The sequence below is a fragment of the Chiloscyllium plagiosum genome, chromosome 4 (assembly GCF_004010195.1).
Source record: "Chiloscyllium plagiosum isolate BGI_BamShark_2017 chromosome 4, ASM401019v2, whole genome shotgun sequence".
Lineage (NCBI taxonomy): Eukaryota > Metazoa > Chordata > Chondrichthyes > Orectolobiformes > Hemiscylliidae > Chiloscyllium > Chiloscyllium plagiosum.
In genome coordinates, this window is record NC_057713.1 from 32,736,804 (window position 1) to 32,762,137 (window position 25,334).

A 25,334-nucleotide genomic window follows, 5' to 3' on the forward strand; every position below is an offset into this window, starting at 1 on the left:
GTTAGGTTCTTCACTCAGCGAGTCGTAAGTTCATGGAATGCCCTGCCAGTAGCAGTGGTGGACTCTCCCTCTTTATGGGCATTTAAGCGGGCATTGGATAGGTATATGGAGGATAGTGGGTTAGTATAGGTTAGGTGGGCTTGGATCGGCGCAACATCGAGGGCCAAAGGGCCTGTACTGCGCTGTATTCTTCTATGTTCTATGTAATCATCAATCATGTTGTGGTTGCTGTTTCCTAGGGATGCCTAAATTGAGGTCATTATTAATCCAGTCACATGGCACAACACTGGGTCTAATATAATCTGTTTCCTGCTCAGTTTCATCTGTTTGCTGCTCTGAGGAACCATCTTGGAAACCATCCTATGAATTTCTCATCCACGCTACTACTATTAATCTGATTTTATGTGTGGATTAAAATCAACTATAATTGTTGTCATCCCTTCATCATCACAGGCACTCGACATTCCTTGAATATTTTGACATTCTTTTTCATTACCTTTTAAGCTCTTGTAGACAAGTAGTGACTTATGTGCTCTACTAATTCTCACATCCATCCAAATGGATTCTGCATCCTTATCTACTGAGTCAAATTTATATTTGTTGCTCAAGTTATCAACTTTGATTAACTGTGCTCAACCTCCAACTTTATTGAGCTTCATATTTGTATTAAATTTCAAATACCAAATTCATGTTTCCAGAAACAATGGTTATCGGATCGTACATCCATACTTCATACACTATTAGCTAGTTTGTTCTGGTTGATACATGCATCTGCTAAAGAGACTTTAGTTTTGTCTCTTGTTCTCTTTGTAACCTCTACCCTTGATATATTCACTTGTTATTTTAGCTATTCCTCTTCCTGCCAATCTCTGACCCTTGTTGCCGACATTACTATTTTAAGAGAACATGTCTTGAACTTGAGCACTGGGCAACCATTTGGAAACTACGTCATTGCAGAGAGAATGTCAGTCCCTTTCACCATGCTACTCCTAAATTCCTTCCACCAGTTGAATTGCTTCCTGTACCATGATGCTGCAACCACTGCCCTCAACCAAAAAGGCTGAGGGAATCTCATCTATTGGACAACTGCAAAGGCTGACTCTATTGCCCTTTAGGGACCTTTTTACTGCCTTTCATTCAGTCACACCTGTCTATCCCTGATCATTGAAGAAATCAAAAGTCCCCAACCGAAGTGGTGTGATTCTTTTGGTATAAAGAATCTTGGTACCTTGTCAGTGTCTGTAGTTTATTTTCCATCTCAAACTGAGCAGAAGCTTCTTAAACTTTAGGCACTTAGTGCAGACATGTTTTCAGGAGCTCCCATGTACTGCAGCCTTGACTCGTCACCTGAATCATAATGAAATTTTGATTATTTATTCACGTAGTGAGTATGTTACTATATATGTTAACGAATTTTGCCATCCATTTATGGACTACATAAAAATAAAGCCAGAAAAGGCCATAACTGTTTACTAGAAACGTCCCAGACAGCTAGTGCCTTTCTCTTGAAGAATCATTTCCAATCAGCTTTAATGAATCTGTCATGTGTCCATTTGCTAAGAGATCCTTTCCTTATCTGCTCCTGATGATGCTGACTGCCTGTCTCTTGATCATTACCTTGTTCACTTGCTGTTTTGGAAATGACAAATGAAAATAAATGCTGTTTGTTCTCCCTAATTTCTGCAACGTATGGAGAATGATCATTTTCCTGGTGCTCTGGTTCAGCATCAAAATAATCAATGCATTTCCATACTCTACTAATTGTGTTTTTTGCAATTTTGATGTGTCACTTGAGATTCAGAATAAATGGTTGGAAAAACCTCTGCTTTTACTTGTCATGATGCCCTCCATTTTGACAGATTATGCAAGACCTTTTGAAGTGCTGTGGCAGCATGCTCTTGCATGTTATGATCTAGAGCTATTGATAGATGATAGAGGCTTCAAATGGATGACTAGGAATCTGTCCTGCTCTGCATCTAAGTGACTTGTGCCAGTTGATGATAATTCTCTTTGCTAGCGTTATGTAAGTGCCTCCCTTGACTGTCAAGTTTCAAACTCTAATGCAGAAGTTCTGGCTTGGGAGCAGAGACAATATTCACTGCATCACAAGGCTGCCTCAACATTACCAATCAGGGTTGCTAATTTTGAGACAAGCTATTGTATTATTGACAATGCAAGAATGTTCTAGTACAATTACAAAACTCCATCTACTTGACAATCGTGTACATTCAAAGCAGGATAAATCCAACCCATCCAATTACTGCCCCATCAGTACACTCAATGATCAGTAAATTGATAGAAGGTTTCATCAACAGTGAGCACTACCTGCTCAGCAATAACCTGTACAGTGACTTCCAGTTTGAGTTCTGCTAGAGTCACTCTGATCCCGATCTTGTGACAGCAGTGTTTCAAGCATAGTCAAAAGAGCTGAATTCCAGGGGTAAGGTGAGAGTGATGGCATTACTATCAAGGTTGCATTTGACTGAGTGTGGCATCAAGGAGTCCCAGTAAAGCTGGAATCCGTAAAGTAGTAAAGCAGGGGCAGACTCTCTGGTTGGAGTCTTACCTGGCACATACGAAGATGGTTGTTTTGAGGTCAGACATCTCTGCTTCAGGACATCTCTCTAGGGTTTCTCAAGCTAGTGACATAGGTCCAAGCATCTTCAACTGCTTAGTCAATGACCTAATGTCCATCATAAGTTCAGAAGTGGGAATGTTCGCTGATGATTGCACAATGTTCACCATTCATGATTCCTCAGGTACTAAACGAGTCCATGTTAAAATGCAACAAGAGCTGAAGAATATCTAGGCTTGGGCTGACAAGTAACATTCATGCCACACAAATGCCAGGCAACGACCATCTCCACTAAGAGACAATCTAACAACTGGCTCCTTGACATTCAGTGGTGTTGCAGTCACTGAATCCCCACTATCAGCATCCTTCTGGTTACCATTAACCAGAAACTGAACTAGACTTGCCACATAAACGTAATTGTTACAAGAGCAGGTCAGAAGCTAGGAATACTGTGGCAAGTAACTCCTCATCTGATTCCCCAAAGCCTGGTCACCACTGTCTACAAAGTACAAATGATGGAATACTCCCCACTAGCTTGGATGGGTGCAGCTCCAACAACACAAGCTTGACAGTATGCAGATCAAAGCACTTCACTTGATTGGCACCACATCCACCAGCTTCTATTCCTTCCACCATCGATATTCGGTAGCAGCAGTGTCTGCTATCTGCAAGATGCGCTATAGAAATTCACAGAATATCCTTCAACAACACCTCTTCAAAGCCATAACCACTTCATCTGGAAGGACAGCAAATACATGGGAACACCACCACCCCAGTAAATTTACTTCTGAGCCACTCACCATCCTGACTTGGGATTATATTGCCATTCCTTCACTGTTGCTGCGTCAAAAATCTGGAATTTCCTCCCTAAGGGCCTTGTGAATCAACCCACAGCACATTGACTTTAGTGGATCAAGAAGGTAGCTGACCACCACCTTATCAAGGGCACCTACGGATGGCAAAACTTGCTGGCCAGCCAGCAACGCTTCTGTCCTGAGTGAATACAAAAAATGACTAGCTGACTGTGTGACTGGTTCAGATAGACATTGTCATTTGTTGTTCTGTATGCAGCACGTTACTGTTTTCAGTATTGCAGGTAGAATGTTTGGTTCCTATGTATCTATATGTTGGTTGTAATTGTTTTATTTTTCTGTGTTCACCCTTTTTGTGTTCCCAGTTATTACTTGTATAGGATTTATGCATATCTGCATCTTGACATGAGATGTTTGTCTATTCTCACTCACTTGTCTGTATGCACCAATCGGCTCGTTGGAACACTTAAAATGTTGATCTAGGCTCATGACTCTGCTAAGCACTTGAAGCTGAACACCATTCAGCAAAAAGCAACCCCTTAATTGGATCCTTGTCCTTAAATATTCTTTCCTTTCAACATTAGTTGTATCAATGTCCTAATGGCAAAAGGCCCCCGGCTCGTAGCAATGTTATGACCAGGTGAGGAGGGGTGAACTGTTCCCCTCTTTTTAACTCCCTTGGATTTTTCTTCATTTTAGCATGCAGCTCTATCACATTGAAATAAAGTCAGTAGATCACAAAGGAGCCAATTGCACAGTTTTCCTGAGTGAAAAGAAAAGGAATTTTATTGCTGTGGGATTCATTGGAAGGGTTAAACTGGAATTAATCAGATCAGGAAAAACATAATGGGACTTGATTAGATCTGGGATGGGTTCTTAACCGATACTTAAAGAACAAGAATATTGGTTTTGTATTGCTAAATAGGAAACTGATTATAGAGGGAACACATGACCTTTTAAAATAGTTGAAGTCCTAAAGGGAATGGCATTGCCAATCAGGGATAGTATCACAGCTGCAGAAAGGGAGGTGTTACAGAGGGTTTGTCTACTGAGTCAGTATGGGTGGAAGTCAGAAACAGGAAAGGAGCAGCCTCTTTACTGGGAATTTTCTATAGCCACCCAGTTGCAACAGAGGAAGTTGACTTTGGAAAAGTGCAGAAGTAACAGGGTGGTTTTCATGGGTGACTTCAACTTCCCTAATATTAATTGGAACCGTCTTAGTGCACATAGTTTGGATGGAGCAGATTTTATCAGCCCAGGAAGGATTCCTGACTTAATATTTGGGTAGGGCATCAAGAGAGGAGAGCATATTAGATTTGGTTGGCAACAGACTGGATCAGGTGCCAGATCTCTGGGTGGGAGAATACTTCGGTGATGATGATCACAATTACCTGACCTTTACTATCTTCATGGAGAGGGATAGGAGCAGACGGTATGGTATTTGAGGGAGGGGAATTACAATGCTATTAGGCAGTAACTATGGAGCATAAATGGGAACAGATGTTCTTTGGGAAATGCATGACAAATGTGGGGATTGTTTTGGGAGCACTTGTTGCGAGTGCTGGATAGGTTTGTCCCACTGAGGCAAGAAAGGAATGGTAGGGTGAAGGAACTTTGGATGTGGAACATCTAGTCAAGAGGAAGAAGGAAGCCTACTTAAGGTTGAAGAAGCAAGGAACAGACAGGCTCTAGAGTGGTGGTAAGAGTGGTGCTGGAAAAGCACAGCAGGTCAGGCAGCATCCAAGGAGCAAGAAAATCGATGTTTTAGGTGAAAGCCCTTCATCGGGAATGAAGGAATTCCTTCCTACTCCTCAGATGCTGCCTGACCTGTGGTCTTCCAGCACCACACTAATCTTGACTCTAATCTCCAGCATCTGCAGTCCTCACTTTTGCCGAGGGTTACAAGGTAGCCAGGAAGAAACCGAAGAATGGACTTAAAGCTAGAAAGAGGCATGAAAAAGCTTTGGCGGATAGGATTAAGGAAAGTCCTAAGGCGTTCTATAATTGTGAGGAATAAGAGGATGGCCAGAGTGAAGGTAGGGTCAATCAGTGGAGCGAACTTGTGCCTGGAGTCTGAGGTGGTAGGGGAAGTCCTTAGTGAATACCTAGCTTCATTATTCACTAGTAAGAGGGGCCTTGCCATTTGTAAGGACAGCATGAAACCGGTTGATATGCTTGAACAGATTGATGTTAAGAAGGAGGATATGCTGAAAATTTTGAAAAATGTGAGGATATATAAGTCCCCTGTGCCAGACAGGATATATCCAAGGTTACTAATCGAAGCGAGGGAAGAGATTGCTGCGCCTTTGACCATGATCTTTGCGTTCACACTGTCCATTGGAGTCGTAGACGATTGGAGGGTAGCAAATGTTATCCCTTTGTTTAAGAAACGGAATATGGGGTAGCCCTGGGAGTTCCATACCTGTCAGCTTTATGGTGGTGGGCAATGTTTTGGCAAGGATCCTGAGAGACTGGGTTTGATTTTTTTGGAATAGCATAGTTTGATGAGAGATAATCAGCATGGCTTTGAAAGGTCATGCCTCGCAAGCCTTTATTGAATTCACATTGAGGATGTAACAAAACACATTGAAGGTAGAGTGGTGTATGTGGATTTAGCAAGGTGTTTGATAAGGTTCCCCATGGTAGGCTCATTGAGAAAGTAAGGGGGCATGGAATACAGGGAAATTTGGCTGTCTGGATACAGAATTGACTGGCCTGTAGAAGACTGTGGTGGTAGATGAAAAGTATTCAACCTGGAGCTTGGTGACCAGTGGTGTTCTGCAGGGATCTGTTCTAGGACCTTTGCTCTTTGTGTGATTTTTGTAAATGACTGAGGAAGTGGAAGGGTGGCTTAGTAAGTTTGTCGATGATACAAAGGTTGGTGGAGTTGTGAGTGATGTGTATTAGGGCTGGTGTAGGTTGCAACGGGACACCGACAGAGTTGGGCTCAGAAGTGGCAGGTGGAGTTCAACCTGGAAAAATGTTAAGTGATTAATTTTGTAAGGTTGAAGTTGAATTCAGATTACAGGGTTAAAGGCAGGATTCTTGCAGTGTGGAGGAACAGAAGGATCTTGGGGTTCACATAGATCCCAGAAAGCTGCCACCCAAGTTGATAAGGTTGTTAAGAAGGTGTATGGTGTGTTGGTTTTCATTAGTAGGGGGATTGAGTTTAAGTGCCATGAGGTTATGCTGCAACCACACTTGGAATATTGTGTTCAGTTCTGGTCATCTCCATATAGAAGGATATGGAAGCTTTAAGAGTGTGCAGAGGAGATTTACCAGAAGGCTTCCTGGACTGTCACCTATAAAGGTAGCAGCCGTGCCTTCACTTCCTTCTTGCAAGTCGTTGATCTCAATCGTAAAAAGTTGAGGGCTCAGTATGGACCCCCTGAGGGACCTCTGGTTACAAGCTGCCAATTTAACACCAAGCCATTTGTCCTTGCTGTTTTCTGGCAGCCAACTAATCTTCCCGTCCTGTACATTAGTCTGAAATCATGAGTTCCTATTTTGCACAAGAACCTTTTGTATTGTGTAGATCTTTGTTCTTGGATTTTCAGAAGACATTTAATATATTTACAGTCCTCACCCTCTCTCTTCCAATAAATTATGACTTGCAGCATTGTTGTTCAATCAGATTTTTGGATCAAAACCCTAGATCTCCTTAACAGCACTGTGTGTACAAATGGACTTCACCACTGTCTTCTGGATGATGGAATGGCATTGATTCTGCCTGCTAACAATGCTCATGAAGAATGAAACCAAATCTTAAAGAATTACTGTAAAGCCACAGATGACACGCTAAGCAAATGTATCCTCATCCCTCTCAACATATCTGCAACCTTTGTCAAGATTAACTATATTAATGACGGTCACCCAACTGAATGAAACTGCACTTACTTTGCTTCTCTTTTATCTATCAATTCCTAGAGAATCACCTGGAATGGTTCTCCCCACCCCCTCACTTCACATAATTGTGACTGCTACCCTTGAGGAAATCTCACCCCTGGCACAACTTTCTCATCCTTGTGCCATTTAACCACTACTGGATGAGGTAGCACTTGATTAACCAGTGAATCATATGCGGTGGCATCTCCTTTCTGCACAATTTCTGCTGGTGTCCACTGTGGATCTCTCCATGACTCATTATTTCTCATCTACATATTACCACTCACTGATGTTGATATTGTTTGAAACAGCATCCTGTACCAAATCTGTAGTGACAACCTCCCAACTCCATTTCATCACTGCTTTTCAATTTCCATTGAATTGTCAATGTCATGTTTGCAAACCCTGCATTAGATATCAGACAGCAGTTCCCTCCAGCTAAATATTAGCAACAGCCAAGCCATTATATTCTGTCCCTGGCTTAAGCTTTTATTCCTAGCAACCATTTCCACATATCTCCCTGGTAGATGTTGAGACTGAGAGTTTTGAATTTAGGTGTCACATTTGACTTGGTGCATTTTCAACTAACCATCCATGCTATTACCACTGCTGTCTATTTCCATGTTCCAAACATTGCCCAACTCCACTCTTGGCTGATATCCTAAATGAAACCTAAGTTCTTCCACACAATCCTGGCTGGCCCATCTTTCATCGCCCATGAGTTTTACCCCATGCAAGACTTTGCTGGATTTGGGATATGGTTCCATTCATACACCACCACTCTCCCTGAACTATTCTGGTTTCTTGTTTAACAACATCTTTGCGGTCTGATTCTTGTTTTCTTTCTTAATGAGGACAGGGACTAGCAATATAAATCAATATTGCAACCCTCTTGAACGTGACCATTCCTCCAAATTTGAACTGCTGCAGATTCACAATCTTAATTACTGGGGCCCGATCCTTCAGTTGCCAAGATTCTGAGCTGTTGTATTCCCTCCTGAAACCTCTTGTCTGCCTCTCCTTTGTGCCTTAGGGCCATTCATGAAAGCCAGATCACCAAAATCTTGATCAGATAGTTCCTTTTGTGACTTAGAATTATGTTTTTGTTCCTGTGCAATTCCTAAAATAGGGTTTAAAGTGAGCACATTATCTCTTTTGGTCAATGAAACAAAGTGGGCATTCAAGACTGGGAAGTGCTGCAAAAAGCCATAATCTTATCTTCCAATTGGAAAGACTAGAAAATATTGGCTTTTTCAGCCATTTGCCTCTATTAAAATATACTGTATAATTTTGGGTTGGAAAAGTTAATGAAAAACTCTAAATATGCTGAAGCAGTGAGGAAAGGTATGTGTATACTAAAATGGTTAAATTGGGAACTCATGCCAGGACTGCTATATGGTGTCATGTAATAGAGGTAAAAATATGAGGCTAATTTGAATAGGATCATATAGAGTTTTTCTGAATGAGTAATCTGACTTGTGCCCTTGGTTCTTTACCAAGTGCAAGTTCTATAATTGGGGCTTACCAGAATCTCTCTTTGAAGGGAATTTCCTGTACTATTCAGTTAGGGACTTCGCAACTGAAACAATGGTGGTGGTTCTTTTGTGAATTGTCTGTTTGTTGTCACTCAGTCCCAGAAAGCAAACCCTTTTTTTTTGGCTAATCAATTCTACTCCTTTTATTTTAAAACAAAATTATAATAATTTTGAATTGAGCTCAAAGTAAACAATCTATACTCCCATTAAATCACTTGCTAGTTTATCATTTGAATAATCTCAATCCATATTAGAACATAGAGCATAGAACATTACAGTGCAGTACAGGTCCTTTGGCACTTTTTAAAAATTAGATTACTTAGTGTGGAAACAGGCCCTTCACCTAACAAGTCCACACCAACCCGCCAAAACGCAACCCACCCAGTTCCAGTCCCCTACATTTACCTCTTCACCTAACACTACAGGCAATTTAACATGGCCAATTCACCTAACATTTTTGGACTATGGGAGGAAACTGGAGCACCTGGAGGAAACCCACGCTGACATTGGGAGAATGTACAAACTCCACACAGACCGTTGCCTGAGGCGGGAATTGAACCCAGCTCTCTGGCAATGTGAGACAGCAGTGCTAACCACTGTGCCACCGTGCCGCCCACTCTGTTGTGCCGACCTGTGAAACCAACCTGAAGCCCACCTACACTATTCAATTTTCATCCATATGTCAATCCAATGAGCAGTTAAATGCCCTTAAAGTTGGCGAGTCTACTGTTGTTGTGGGCAGGCCATTCCACACCCCTACTACTGAGTAGAGAAACTACCTCTGACATCTGTCCTGTATCAATCACCCCTCAATTTAAAGCTATGCCCCCTCATGCTAGCCATTGCCATTTGAGGAGGAAGGCTCTCCCAGTCCACCCTATCTAACCCTCTGATTATCTTGTGTTTCAATTGAGTCACCTCTCAACCTCCTCTCTAACGAAAACTGCCTCAATTCCCTCAGCCTTTCCTTGTAAGACCTTTCCTTCATACCAGGGGACATCCCAGTAAATCTCTTCTGAACTTTTCCAAAGCTTTCATGCCCTTCCTATAATGTGACCAGAACTGTATGCAATACTCCAAGTGCAGCTGCACTGGAGTTTTGTGCAGTTGTAGCTTGGGACTCCGAAATTCAATCCCTACTAATAAAAGCTAACACACTGTCTTCTTAACAACCCTATCAACCTGGGTGGCAGCTTTCAGGGATCCATGTACATGTTCGTTGAACAGAATGAAAAATAATGCTTCTGCAATGAGTTGTTTTGATTTCAAATTATTTTGACATAAGTCAAATGCTTAGTTTGCTTTGGATCAAAGTAACCACGAATAAGATCCTCATTGAAGCTGTAGTTTCTTTTACCTGTCCAAAAATGTTCTATATAGATAGTAAAAATTACATTTGGTCAATTATAACATCTATTTTCTGGGCTTTTTTTTCTCTCCTGTGACTAAGCTATAAGAACATTGGAATGCTTAGCTGCTGTGAATTTTATCACAAGTAATTGTCGTCCTGTTTCAAAGCTGAAACCTAAACAATTTATTGCTGTTTTTTAAACATTGTTGTGATAATTAAAAATCAGCCCAAGTTCCTGAGATATCCAGGAAGCCACATTTAGCACACACAAAGCATGCAAAACTCAATGCTAGGTGATGGTCAACATTATAAAGTGCTTGTCTGTTCAAATCCCCACCTGCATGGTCTTCTCATCCTGGAAGCTTTTAAAATGCTGACTGGTATTACAAAGTTTCACAGCTACTGATCCTCTGATAACTCATCTTTTTTACCCAAAGACAGGTACAGGCACTGGTATGTTATTTAAATGGTTATTACTTGTTACTCAAGCAGCAATAACTGAATTTGAGGCACTATGTGATGGGAATGGAATGCATATATTAAAACCAAGGGTGAACTTGATACAATTGAGTAGATACTTGAATGTTTCTTGTAAAAGATACAAGCCCTGCTGTTCAACCCTTGCCTGCAACACCCTATACATGCAGGGGTTAAAAGCATAAACTCCTATCCTCATTCACTTGGCCAGTTATAGAGGAGATTTCAAATCGCAGGTGGCAGCATAAGTCACCCCCTCCCACCCCTGTGCTGTGGGCAGAAATCATCAACTCAAATGAATCTACCAAACAGCATTTGAGTTGGGTATCTCAAAGGATAAAAGATTTCTAACATTGTCTTTTATTGGTCTTTGAGACACTTTTTAGGGCATAGTGTTATTTGTGGGTTGACTTGCTATTTCAAATGTAAATGCTAGTTTCTATTGTCACTGCCAATGGTAATTTGTGTATTAAAAAATCTGTATTTGAGACCAACTGTCTAATAGAAACCTGACAGCTGGCATCCTTTTTTGTATTGTGCACTATGAATTCAGTGGTGTATTTAGTGAGTCTGTAGAGTGCATGCATTATGCTTTTCCTATTTATCTTCTATAATTAATGACTATGCAGGATTTAACTAATTGAGGGAAACATCATTAATATTTAAAGCAGAGCTGCTGGCCAGGAAGGAAACATTAGCTGTTGTAATTGAAGAGCAGGACAATCAACATCTTGAGTTGTTAATATCTCTACTGTGGTCTTTTTGAGTACTACCTGAGATTGTGGTCTGAATTAGTTAAGTTGTAGTTTAAAATGTAGCAGCATTCCTCTTGCTTTTATATTTACAGAAATAATTTACTTAATTTATCTTTTTGACTCTAGCTTGAAGAGCATATGTTTGCCTAGCTTGCTACAAGATAAATTGTTAAAAGTCCAATTTATTATTTAAAATTGGATAAAGTTTGGTAGAAGTCATGTTTGGAGGAAAAAGTCAATTTCTGAGAACTGCTGAATGATTAAGGCAAGTGTAACATGAAGACAGTTGTTAATGACGACTGTGCTCCTACAGTTCCATATCCTGCTGATACTTAGTACCCAAGCTCCTACATGGCCCTCATTCACGTGAAAACTGAAGTGTTAGTGCTGATAACGTACTTTTGAGAGAGAGAAAAAAGACAAAAAGTTGTGCCGTAAATTGTTTTAAAGCCACTATAATCCCAGAAGACCAAAATGCTGCTCAGAGAGGTGACTGTGGTACTTTAACCTGAGGGTCACCATGCTTCTAGCAAGGAGTGAGATTGAGAAAGTGAAGCCTTCATAGTAACCTGAGCCATTGTAGGAATTGAATCTGTGCAGGTGGCATCACTGCATCACAAACCAGCTGCACAGCCAGTTGAGCTTTTTATCTGACTTCTGTCAGAAATGCTAAGTTTTGGTCCATCTTGGCCTCTTCCAGAGGTCATCAGCATCACGTGTTTTTAGCTATTTTGATTGTGTAGTTGATATCGATAAGTGGCTGGAGGCACTGCATACTCAAGGCTATGGGCCCTGACAATATTCAACAAGAGTACTGAAGACTTGTGCTCTAAGCTGTGCCCTTTGCAGCTACAATGCTGGCATCTACCAGAACGTCTGGCTCATGGCCTAGATAAGTTCTGCTCACAAAATTGACCAGTTTTTATTCCTATCAGTCTGCACTCGCACGTCAGCAAAGTGATTTGATGTGCTGTTGACAACACTGTCAAGTGACACTTGCTCAACAAAACTACTGACTGATGCACAAGTTGAGTTTTGTCAGGGCCGCTCGACTCTGAATTTCATTTGCAACCTTGGTGCAAACATTGACAAAGAGCTGAATGTCAAAAATATAGCTGCGCATCCATAGAAAACTTCTACCTGCAAGTTCCCCTTCAAGCTTCACACTTCCTGACTTGAATCTATGTGACTATTCTTTCACTTTTTTGAGTTAAAATCTTGGAACTCCATCCCTAACAGCACAATGAGCGTCAGTACCCTCCTCCAAAGAAAAATTACCCTTTTCCACAGACTGCAGCAGTTCAAAATGACAGCTGACTGTCTTTTTGTGGGTAATTGGGGATGGGTAAATGTTGGCTGAGTTAGCAATACCTACATCCTGTAAACAAACGTTACATCACATCTAGTCATTTGGTGTAATGTTCTGGTGGCATGGATTTGTATCCTAAAGGGGACGAAATTTGAACACTCTAATCACTTAACAGGTGTCTAATGGTGACCATATAGCATCACCATAGCCCTGGAGGATCATAGAGCTGTTGTCATTTGAGATGACTGGTTTGACCGGAGGGTCTAATGCCTCCAGTGAGGGTTAGAGGTTGAGAAGATGAGACTTCAGCAAGTACAAGAATTGAACACATGAAGTTGGCATCATTCTGCATTGAAAACTAGCTCTCCAACCAGGGTCAAAAAGTTCAACTGGTTCACTTGCCCTTTTCGGGAAGGCAATCTGCCATCCTTGCTAGGCCTGACTTACATGTGACTCAAGAATCACAGCAATGTGATTTAACTCTTAACTGTCCTCTGCAATGGACTAGGAAGTGTTCTGATTGTATCAAATTGCTACAAAGTCCAAAGAAGGGTAAGAAACCAGGCAGTTTACCTGGCATCATCACAAGTTCCGGAAATGACAAATAGCTTTGACCCTGAAAATTGCTCTTTTCCAACATCTGAGGGCTTGGCTAAAATTGGGAACAGTGTCTCCCATACCGATATTGTCTGTAAATTAAGATTCCTTGAGTATCACCATGTTCCAGACACCACATCACCTGCCCTGGTATATCTTGTTCCACGAGCAGGATGGATCCACTAGAGTAATCAATCATCTGTAGTTCACCCCCATCGCCTGTACCTTTTTGCAGCTTCTCGCTCCTGAACTCTTTCTCCGACTTCACACAATGTATCATCCATTCCTTCCCTCTACCTTAAGCAACCGCACTTTCAGTCTCGTGCTCCAGAATGCTCTTGCTCACCTTTTAATCACCTTTCTCTCCTTCAAACACTCTGAATTCAGTCTTTGCCTTCAGAATCTTTTATCTCAAGCTAAATTTGAACATATTGACCTTTCCGCTCTTGTTATAAATGACCCTTAGGTGAGGTAACATCAATGGAGAGAAGCTGTTATCATTTCAAACTGGAGATCTTTAATCAGAAATTGAATTACTCCACAGTTCGAAGAGATTTATGAATTCATAGCATCATCACCGAGCCTGCACCTTCAGTGTGACCTATGATGTAGGTTAATGTTTTGCTTACCAAAATGTTGATGGTGACAACAGAAGGAAGATTGTAGGTAGAAAGTGTATCCTAATGTTATATTAGGCATGGTAAAATACATCTTTTAGGGATTGTGCTTCTGATTTTCAAGTTGAAACTGAAAAGGTAATTGAAGCAGTAATCCTCTGTTGAGGGTTCATTAGCTTAATTGGATGGCTGGTTTGTGATGCAGAGTGATGCCAACGCATAAGTTGAACCCCTTAAGCTCTCTTTTTTTCAATTGTGATCTCCACCAGTCTTTTCTCTCATGACAAAGCAGCCCTAAGGTCTGGTGGCAACTTTACTTTACAATTTGTTAAATATTGCCCTACTCGAAATTCATAATACTTCAGGGCAGATGATTGCATTTAATATTATCTATGGGGAATTGTTTCTTCTTTGGGAAAATATCACTCTTATCTAATGCTGGTTCATTCTCTCTTAACAGAAAGAAATTCAAGCAATGAGTCAGTGCCATCACCGGAACATTGTGTCATATTACACCTCATTTGTGGTAAAGGATGAACTATGGCTGGTGATGAAGTTGCTCAGTGGTGGTGAGTGTTTACTCCAGGTACTTATACAGTCTGGAAGGCCTTGCCTTCAATCCAGAGAGAGACCAAGCCCCAATTGTTGGGGTGAAATGCTGAAAAAATATTTCCTGTCCTTGAAATATTAATGTTCAGAATTTTCCCCGTACTAAAAATCAACTTGCAGAAATTTTGACTATTTAACTTAAATTTTAATGTTGCATCTCAAACCTTCAGCCAAATCATGCTCAGTAGACGAAATCCACATCAAAACAATGCCTGGAGATATAAATTACAATTTAGCACTTACTTCACCAAACATTTCAAAGAAGTTGTTAGTTAACAGTTGCAGTTAGCCTGTAAATAGAGATACAAAGGTTTGTTTTAATTTTTTTTTCTCTGTCACGTGGAATGTTGTCATGCGTTAAAATTGGCTCTAAATGTTTCAATTGTTCACATTCAGTGAATGAAATAGCCAATTGGTCTGTAGCTGGCATTTAATTAGCCGCTTCTAACTCAAGTGAACATGAGGGCTCTTGTTAGTGGTAGTGTCCCTATCTCTGGTCCAGGAGGCCTAGGTTCAAGTCCTATTTGACCCAGAGATATCATAACAATGCTAAGCAAGTTGATTAAAATAACAGCTAAAGTGAATGCAGTATTGGAAATAACTAGTGTTGGCCATTTACTCTTTCAATTCCAGTCTGCCATTCAAAAATATCACGATTGATCGTTCACCTGAATTTCATCCTTTGCACGATCCTTGCATCCCTTAATTCCCTTAGTATCCAAGCATACATGTCGTCCTATCCTCAACTCTGAGGTTAAAACAAAATCCAAAGATTCATAACTAACTTTGTGAAGATATTATCATCTTGCCACAGCCCTCAGTGGGTGATCCCTCATCTAATAGTATAATGCCGTAGAGAGCATATTTTATCAGTGTCCACACTTAGGCTCCTTGATTTTCAATGGACCACTTTTCATTATTCTAAATTGTAGGGAATATGGGCCTGATCTGCTCACTATTTCTGCTTGGGAAAGTTGCCCTCTTCCAGGAATCGGAGAATCTTTGTTGCATTTCTTCTTTCTCTTAAGAGATGGAAGCTTCATGCAATGCTCCCAAGTATCACCTCACTAGTGCTCTGTGTGATTACTTAAACATTTTTCCTCTATACTTGAATCCCTATGCAACAAAGTTATATAGCATTTACTGTGCAATTTCCATTACCAGTCTAAATTTTGGAATCAAAGGTATCATTTCAAAACTGTGATATGACACCAAATTGAAGAGCTAATCAGTAGGGGTTAATTGAATTTTTAAATTTCTCAATACATCATGTGCACTGCTTTTTGGTAGGTAGAAAAGGAAGGTCATTTCTTTTTTGATAGATGCAAGCAATGTGTGAGATACAGGAAGAAAAATCTTGAAAAATAAAAACCAACAATTGAGGTGGAGTTTCTCCAGCACTTTTTATTTATATTTCACCAGGTCTGTCAGCATCTCTGGAAAATCAGCTATGATTCCAGCTGATGTTAATACTGGACAAGTTGGATCTCAGATGGAAACTGGCTTGATAGACCCAGCTTTGTTGGTTTTTTTAAACTGTGGAGGTCAGTTAGTGAACCCACTTAAGAGTCTGCATGTGTACTTCTAACATATGATAAAATGTTTACTCAACATAGAAAAAAAACACTAAAGATAAAAAAAAAATGGAAAACTTTCTGTGGAAACCCCGGAAAAATTCTTCAAACTCTTGTTATTCTTTTCCTTCCAACAATATCCTTACACACAATGAACCCTTGTGACAATTCACCAACATTTCCAAGCTAAGGCTTTCTTTAGGTTTCTTTAGCTGCAACAAGTTTCCTGCAGCAATTTACTGCACGTGCTTTGGATACTTTTCTTCAGCTGAGATTCATCTGAGGCATCTAATACAAATTACAAATTAAACTTTAATTTCAGAGTTCTGAAGCTTAGTTTTCAGCAGGATTGCTTATCAAAGTTCTACTCTCCTCCTTCATTCAGGCACACCCACAGCTCTGTTGCTGTGCTAGGCTGTTCTGATCTGTTCTATCGTTTTGCACTAAATCATCAACTTGGATTCTTTCATAAGTTGTCAAACAACATTAAAAATACGTGTGTACAAACATGTCTCCAGACCAACTTGCACCATGCCCACAAAAACAATCTTCAAATTAAACTAAGACCATAAACACTCCTTAATGCAAAGATACAAGATAAAAATTAAACTTTAGCTCTGTATTAGGAACAATGCATAACTTGTGTTTTCAGTCCATTTTAACTTTTCAGAGCTCTGCAAAATACTTGCACCTCAAGTTATCAAGGCTGTTTTTTAAAAAAGCAAAGCATGTGCAAGGCTTTATTTCCAAACGGATAGAATTTTAAAAGGAAGTTACACCTTTTATTGAAGCGTAGTTAGATCACAAAGTACCTTATGTACTTCTGATCACAATTTTACACAGGATGTAGACACAGTGGGAAGGAACAAAAGATTTAGGAAGATGATAACAGAAACACTGATGTTCATTATCAAGAAATGATTAACAGGATGTCTTTTTTTCTTCTTAAGCAGAGTCGATTGTCATAGTAATCAAGGGCAGATCCTCAGCTCATTTCTCCACTTTTCGCAGTCATAAGCTTCCACTTCAATTGCTTTTAAAAACCTCCCTTTTTTTGTTTTTACTTCAATGAGTCAAATGACAAGGGAAAAGAATATATACACGATATGAAAATTGGTGAAGTTGGAGGTAGTGAGGATACAGCAGGATATAGATCAGTTGGAAAGTTGGATGGAGAAGTGGCAAATGGAGTTTAACGTGCTTGAGGTGATACATTTTGGGAAGTTGAATGGAAGATAAAAGTATACAGTAAATAGAAGGACGCTTAGGAGCTTTGATATGTAGAGGGACCTTGGAGTGCAAATTCATAGCTTTCTGAAATTGCCAACACAATTTGATGAGATGCTAAAGATTACCTACGGCATGTATGCATTCATTGGCCAGGACATTGAGTATAAAAGTTGTCAAGTCATATTGCAGTTGTGTAAGACTTTAGTTAAATCACTTTGGAGTACTGCGTGCTGTTCTAGTTGCCACAATATAGGAAGGATGCATAGGCTTCAGAGATGCTGCAAAAGAGATTTACAAGGAGGTTACCTGGACTGAAGTGCAGTAGCTAAAAAGAGAGGTCAGTCCAACCCTGATTGTTTTCATGAGAGTGCCAGAAGCTAAGAGGTGAACTGAGAACTACAGAGGAACCTCTATCAGCCAGCATTCAATTATCTGAATTTCAGATAATCCGGCAAGATTGCAAGGTCCTGATGCTTGGCTAAACTATTATCTAGCATTCGATTATCTGGAAAAATACTCCCTGCCCGTGTCATTCGGATAATCGCAATTCCTCTGTATATAAAATTGAGGCGTGGATAGGGTGGATAACTGAAGTTAAGCTTAAAGGACAAAGCATATTTTTATTTTGGAGGGTGGTAAATAGCATTTAGAATTGCATTGTGGTTGGGCCAAAAGTGCATGTTTTTGTGCTGTTACATATGTTAATACATGTAATTGTTTGAGTTGAGTTTATTATGAGCTTAAAGGAAACACTAGCCCTCTTTCCTAAAGGATGTTTCATATGTGTGAGCAGTCATTAGTTTTCACGTTTTTAGCTGTTCTTGCCATCACCAAAAATTGATAGAAACATAGGGAGAAAGTGAGGACAGCAGATGCTGGAGATCAGACTCGAAACGTGTGGTGCTGGAAAAGCAGGGCTGGTCAGGCAACATCAGAGGAGAAGGAGAGTTCACGTTTCGAGCATAAGCTCTTCAAAACATTCCTGATGAAGAGCTTATGCTCGAAACATAGAAATAGTACCAGGAATGGCCATTTGACCCTTGAAGCCTGTTGCAGCATTTAGTATGATATGCTGATCACCCTGCTCAATAGCCTTTCTTGCTTTTGCCCTATATCCTTTGATTCTTTAGCCCTAGGAACTATGTATTTCCTTCTTGAAAACATTGAATGTTTTGCCCACAGCTACTTTGTGGCAGGGAATTCCACAGGCTCACCATATTTTGGATGAAGAAATTCCTCCTCCTCTCCGTCATCAATGGACTATCCTTAGACTGTGATCTCTGCTTCTTGACTCCCTGGTCATTGGGAACATCCTTTGAGTACACCTTGTCTAATCCTGTTAGAATGTTGTAGGTTTCTATGTGATAACCCCCTCATCCTTCTAAACTCCAGTGATTACAGCCCTAACTGATCCAGTTTCTCTCTTATACATCAATCCTATCACCCCAGGAATCAGTCTGGGAAATCTTCATTGCAATTCTAACAAAGCCTGAGCGTCCTTTCTTAGATAGGAATAAAAGTGTACACAATATTGTGTGGTCTCAAAGAGACATCCTTACTCCTGTACTCTAATCATCTTGCTATGAAGGCCCACATACCATTTGCCACTTTGTTCTGCCATTGACCATTGCTCAATAGCATGGGACACTTGCCAGGATTTGGGGCAAGTAACAAAATTAAAACCAGGAGAAAGACCCTGTGAAGCCTCAAATGATCTTGCCACCCTTGTTGACTTAGATGTTTACACTCAACTCCTTTCAAAATTGAAGCAGCAGAGAGAATATTTCCTCTATACTGGAGTGTATATCTGGATTCCATCAAAACCCAGAAATCCAACAAGGAATTCTGAAGAAATGTTTTAAATGCAATAGAGATTATGAGAAAAGAAGTATCACATGGAAAGTGGATTAAATAATAAAGGGGAAGCTAGACAAACATGAGAGAAAGATGTAATGTTTTGATGCATTTAGATGTGAAAAGATAGATGGAAATTCGAATAGAATATAAGCATGGGCAGGTTGGACCAAGTAACCTTTATCTGCACCTTTTTTTTAACATCTAGGTTTGAAAAACACACTACTCGTTTGAGGGTGGCAGATCTAGGGGATTTATTCATAGTTAACCCCATTAATATTTCTCGTACTATTTGTTTAGTTGTAATAATTTAAGCTTCTTATTCTTGCTCGACCTTGATTTTATTTCAGGAATGCAGACTGATAACAGCAAATGAAGGGGACATTCAATGGAGTGCATTGCTCCAACACATTGCATTCACCTAATTGTTAAAAGTATGCATCTCTTCTTTGAGGCTTTTCTCTGCTTGTTGCTCACTACTTACAAGGCTGAGAAAATAAATACTTTAATTCCATTCCACCTAAGGAGACTCTAGGCAAATGCACATCCAGAAACCTGTGCTATAAACTCTGCTTACGTTTTGATAACTGTGACAAATTCCATCATACAACTGAAAGAATCTACAATGTTCTATAAATAAAACAATCCATAACTTTCTTTTAAGAGTTAATTCACCTCATCTGCCAAATTTAATGGATCCTTTAAATCTTTCAAGATTTGTACCCTCATTTTCCCCAGAAACAAGCAGATTGAGTATGGCCCAAGGAACAATCTGTTTACGAAGTTTTATTAAAATCAATCACCTGTTTTTGAAATATATTGGATATAGACAGACAAACAGACTAGCAAATGGTCAAAAGCAAATCATGATCACACCCAGCTAGAGAAAATTATTTGTTTAATGTTTGCTGTTTCCTTATTCCTTATTATTATCTCTGCTTCTGATGAGTCCATGTTAACTTTTATTGATTTTTTTTTTTGTTCTCCTATTTGTTCTTCTTTGACTTCTGAAATCCTCTTAATTCACAGATTTACAAATTTTTGGATGCATTCTAAGCCTCTTCCTTTGATCGAATACTATCTTTAATTCCTTTTGTTATAATGTTAAGTTACTGTTTCTGTAGCAATTTTGTGACTTGGATCAATATACATTTGGTGCAAAGTTTGTTATACTTCTAAAAACTAGCCATTGCTTCTCCCACATCATACAGTGTAACTTTGCTATGGAAACATAGAAAATAGAAGCAAAAGGCAGACATTCAAGGCAACAATTCTGATCCTCCCAAACTTGACTTTTCTCGGAGAATCTCCTTTTCTTACTGTCTTATTGCCTTCTGTTATTGTTAGGGCAACCTCTTGCTGCTGTTAGTTTCCTAAAAGTTTAGTGTCCTGGAATATTTTAGTTTTTAACATTGACTGCTTTGTAACCTTGAGGATGGGAAACCTTAGAAGATTGGAAAAATGCTTATGGATGATTTAACCCAGCTGCTGTCTGAGCTATGGTTTTAAAAAAAAAGCCAAGAACATAACTTCTGCTCCACAAATGCTTTGGTAAGGATCGGGGCAATTAAAAGAATTTAAGCAATGGTACTTTGCCTTGACTGCCTTTTTCTCCCTATTCCAGGATCTGTGCTCGATATCATTAAACATGTAGTAGCGAGAGGGGATCACAAGAATGGTGTTTTGGAGGAGGCAGTTATTGCCACTATTCTGAAAGAAGTACTGGAGGGACTTGATTACTTGCATAAAAACGGGCAGATTCACAGGTAAGCATAATCTGGTCAAGTAATGTGGTACCCTTTCAATTTCAAGGATGAGTGTGACTCAGCAAGGATCTGGAGATGTAGAATTTTGTTTTTATTGAGGAGTGGTTTTAACAACATTTGGTATATCTTTGAATTCATTGAAGGTGATATCTCCTACGTGGGAAGTGATATAGATCATCCCTCCTGATGCTGCAGAAATAGTTTTGAAACTGGGCACAGAAACAAAATCTCATGTCAGGTGGCTCCCTGGTGTGTTTCCCTCCCAGAACTCTTGCTAGGTTATCCAATTATTAATTGTCATAACCTGCTAAGGGTCCTTTGTCGGAAAGGCACCCTGGTGGGCATGACTTGGATACTATCAGGATTGAGATGGAAAATAGTTTTGATACTTAGAATCTTCTTTTAGCAGATTCTTATCCTAAATCTCATCTATGCACACTCACCTGAAGTGGTTGCTAGACCTTTATCCACTCTTCATACCGCTTTCTGTCTATTATCTTTTGTCTCTTCTCTTAAAATGTTTGCATTTTAAAAAATAGCTATGCTATGTCTTAATTTCCACTTCTTGATTTGTCTCTGATATCTATTTTTAAGCTTGATCTCTTGTTCTGTGTACTTGTTCCTGCTTAGGGCTTAGCAAACTGATAATCCTAAGCATTGCAGTTGGATTTTGTAAAACTTAGGTTTTGGTTTTTAGAAATTACCCTTAAAAATTCTGTTAGCTGCTATAGCAAAAAAATTCTGATCTAAAGATCAGAGCCTGGAAGGGCAGCTTAATCATCATTTAAATCAATCAAGTCAAGGACAAGGTTCTAATCTTAAAATTGATGGGCTGCATTAACCAAATGATTAAAATATGAATAGTAGTTCATTTATATTTTGGCTGAAAACAGCTACTCCATTTCAGACTGAAAATCAGTCTTGACATCTTCATTTCCTGTATGACAAATATCTATGCTATCATGAGATTATATTTATTCTGCCAAACAGCAAGCCACGCGCCAAATTCAGGGTCAGGGTTTTCCAATGTTGTACCTTCCGACCCTGTCACCTGAAAAGTCAGTGGGCTTAACAACATCTAGGGATTACAAAATTCTACCAGTTATATGTAACTAGTATTAAAATTCCACTTGTTTATACTCTGTGAGAAGTCTAGCCCCAGTTGGAGCTACTCACTTGCTAACTTCACAGTAACATTTCAGATTTGAGATATCCCTCAAATTTCTGCTGGCAACAAAAATTGGTATCATTATTAATTATTTATTAATCCATGCAGTTTTTTTTTTGATGGAAAATGCTTCACCAGTGCCATCACTTAAGTCCTCATTCTTGCTGTAGTTAGGACAATAGAGCAATGAATTCTGGAATCTTCCTCCGCAAGTTTGAAACTCTGAACCAGTGCAAATGGTCTGAGACCACTTGGAATTGAGTCAGTATTTGGGTTCTGATTTTTACCACCAGCTTTGCAGTTTGACTGCTAATGCTCGGTGTGTACCCATCTTTCTGTATACTACAGGTACTAAATCAGTTTAACAGGTAACTACTTCTAATTACCCACTACTAATGTTGTAGTTATTTCAAATATTGTGAATGATATACAAATCAGAACTTGCCTTCGAATTGTATGACAAGACTATAATCTTGACATGCAATACTGGTGTGGAATTTAATTCACATACAATGAAATTAGATGGACTTTGTTACTTATGGTTATGACCCAGTGCTGAATAGTTAGAGTTTCAGTGTAATGTTCGAAAAATCACTCAAATTGAGCTTCCTTTTTACCATCTGTGTCCTCATGTGCATAAAGGTTTCTTTCAAAATTGGGGGAAAAAAATACATAGCAAAGAAGCCCATGGCTTCACTAAGAAAGAACAGGATAATAAAATGGTGTGTTCAGTATTTCACAACATTATAGCAATGTATTTTGAATCTTAAAGGTTACATCACAAAGGAGGCCTCTTCAATTTTGGAGAAGGTTTGTGGATCAGGTTGTAAGTTTGCTCGCTAAGGTGGTAGATTTGTTCTCTGATGTTTTGTCATCATGCTAGGTAACATCAGTGAGCCTCCAATGAAGCTCAAAGGAGGCCATTTGGCCCATGGAGTGTATTGACTCTTTGAAGGACCAATGAACCAAGTACCATTCCTCCATCTTTTCTGTAATCCTGTGAATTCTTTTTTTACAGATGGTAATCCTGTTTCTTCTGGAATGTCTTGACTGAATCTGTCTCCATTGCATTCCCAGGCAGTGCTTTCCAGATTCTAACTCTTTGCTGTATGAAAATGTTTCCTGTCATGTCACCATTGCTGCATTTCCTAGTTGTCTTTAATCTACACCATGTAGTTCTTGACGTTTATCCCAGTAGAAACTGGCTTTCCAGAATTGCTCTGTCCAAGCCCCTCATAATTCTGAGCACAGTTAAGTTTCTCAACTTCCATATCTCCAAGGAAAACAGGCCCAACTTTTCCACTGCAGTTCCTCATCTTGGAGCCATTCATATGAATCTTCCAAACACTTTTTAATCCTTTCCCACAGTTCCTAAGTTCTGCTGCTCAGGCTTTGGCACGGTTCTAGCTGAGTGAGTGTTTTATACAACTTTTAACATAAATTCCTTCCCTTTCTACACACTAAAGAACAATACTACACTTATTGTTGGAGGGCTGTTCGGCCCTCTAACCCTGTGCTGGCAACACTTAGTTTTACTATGAAAGGGAAAAAAAATCTTCCCTTTTATAGGATCAGTATCCCTCTATCCCCTTCCGTTTCATGTATTTGTCCAGGTGCTTCTTGAATGTTGCTAGAGTGTCTGCTTCTATCACCTCGGGCAGCACATCACTGTGTGTAAAACTTGTCTCGCACATCTCCTTTAAACTCATCTTCACTCTCTTTCTCGCTCTCTTCTCCTCCCTCCCCCCCCCCCGCGCCAAGTGAACTTCAATCGGGTTGCCCCTCAACCTACTGTGTCCTGGTGAAAATAAACCCAGTCCATCCAACCTTTCTTCGTAGCTAATATCCCCCATACCAGGCAACATCCTGGTAAACTTTTTCTGCCCCCTCTCCAAAGCATTCGCATCCTTCTGGTACCATGGTGACCAGAACTATATGCAATATTCCAAGTGTGGCCTAACTAAAGTTCTGTAAAGCTCTACTCTATGCCCCTGCCAAAGAAGGCAAGCATGCCATAAGCCTTTTTTTCCCTACTTTCTCTAGCTACACTGGCACCTTCAGTGATCTGTGGACCTGCAAACCCAGATCCCTCTGTATATTAATACCCCTAAGAGTTCTGCCATTCACTGTATAATTTCTACCTGTACTTCACCTTTCAAAATGTGACAACTCCTATTTGTCCGGATTAAATTCAATCTGCCATTTTTCTGCATGTGCCTCCGATTGATCTATATCCTACTGTATCCTCTGACAGTCCTCTTCACTATCAGCAACTCAATCAATCTTTGTATTATCTGCAAACTTACTAATTAGACCAGCCACATTTTTCTCCAAATCATTTTTGTAGATCAAGAACAGCAGAAGTCCCATTACTGATCCATGTGAAGGACCACTTGTCACAACCCTCTATTCAAAAAGCATCCTTCCACTACTATCCTCTGTCTCCTATGACTAACTCAGTTATGCATCTTTTCTTGTCAGCTCACCCTGATACCATGTGACTTCACTGTGTACCAGTTCTACCATGAGACACCTTGTCAGAGGCTTTACTGAAGTCTATATAGACAACATCAACTGCTTTTTCCTCATTAATCATCATCTTCACCATCTCAAAAAAAACTCGATCAAGTTAGTGTGGTACGACCTTCCCTATGCAAAACCGTGCTGTCTATCGCTAATAAATCTGTTTGCTTCTAAATTCGTATAGATCTTGTCTGTGAGAAATCTTTTCCAATAATTTTCCTACCACCAATGTGATGCTCATAAGCCTGAAATTTCCAGGATTCTCCCTGCTACCCATCTTAACAATAGCATAACATTGGCTCTTCTCCAGTGTTCTGGGTCCTCACCTGTGGCCAAAGAGGATATAAAGATGTCTGTCAATGCTCAGAAATTTGTCCTCTTGCTTCCCTCAATATTCTGGGACAGATCCCACCAGGAATCTCCCCTGTTCATTTGCCATGTTCTTCATCTGTCCTACACCTTCAATGTTTAGTGAAAGTAAACACAGGTCCTTCACTCTTAACCCCTTTAGACTTTTATGCTTCATATTGTTTCCCTATATTCTTTTTGCCAAATGAATTACTTAACAGTCCTCTGCATTAAGTTTCATCTGCCATTTTACCCACCTTTATCATTAATCTGTCTCTGGTCAATTCTATTCTCCTCACGGACATAAAGCTTTCAGGTTTTGCATCTTCTGAAAAGTTTGAAACTGTAC

At 39.8% G+C, this 25,334-nt stretch overlaps 1 protein-coding gene across 2 annotated transcripts in view; it reads left to right on the top strand.

Annotated features, from left to right (window-relative positions):
- The window catches only part of oxsr1b (oxidative stress responsive kinase 1b), a 177,609-nt gene that overhangs the window by 50,682 nt on the left and 101,593 nt on the right, over window positions 1-25,334 (top strand). For both annotated transcript variants that reach the window (XM_043687910.1, XM_043687911.1), the window contains exons 3-4: window positions 14,374-14,482; window positions 20,805-20,946. In XM_043687910.1, coding sequence (XP_043543845.1) covers window positions 14,374-14,482; window positions 20,805-20,946 — 251 coding nt within the window. The remainder of the gene's footprint in view (window positions 1-14,373; window positions 14,483-20,804; window positions 20,947-25,334) is intronic.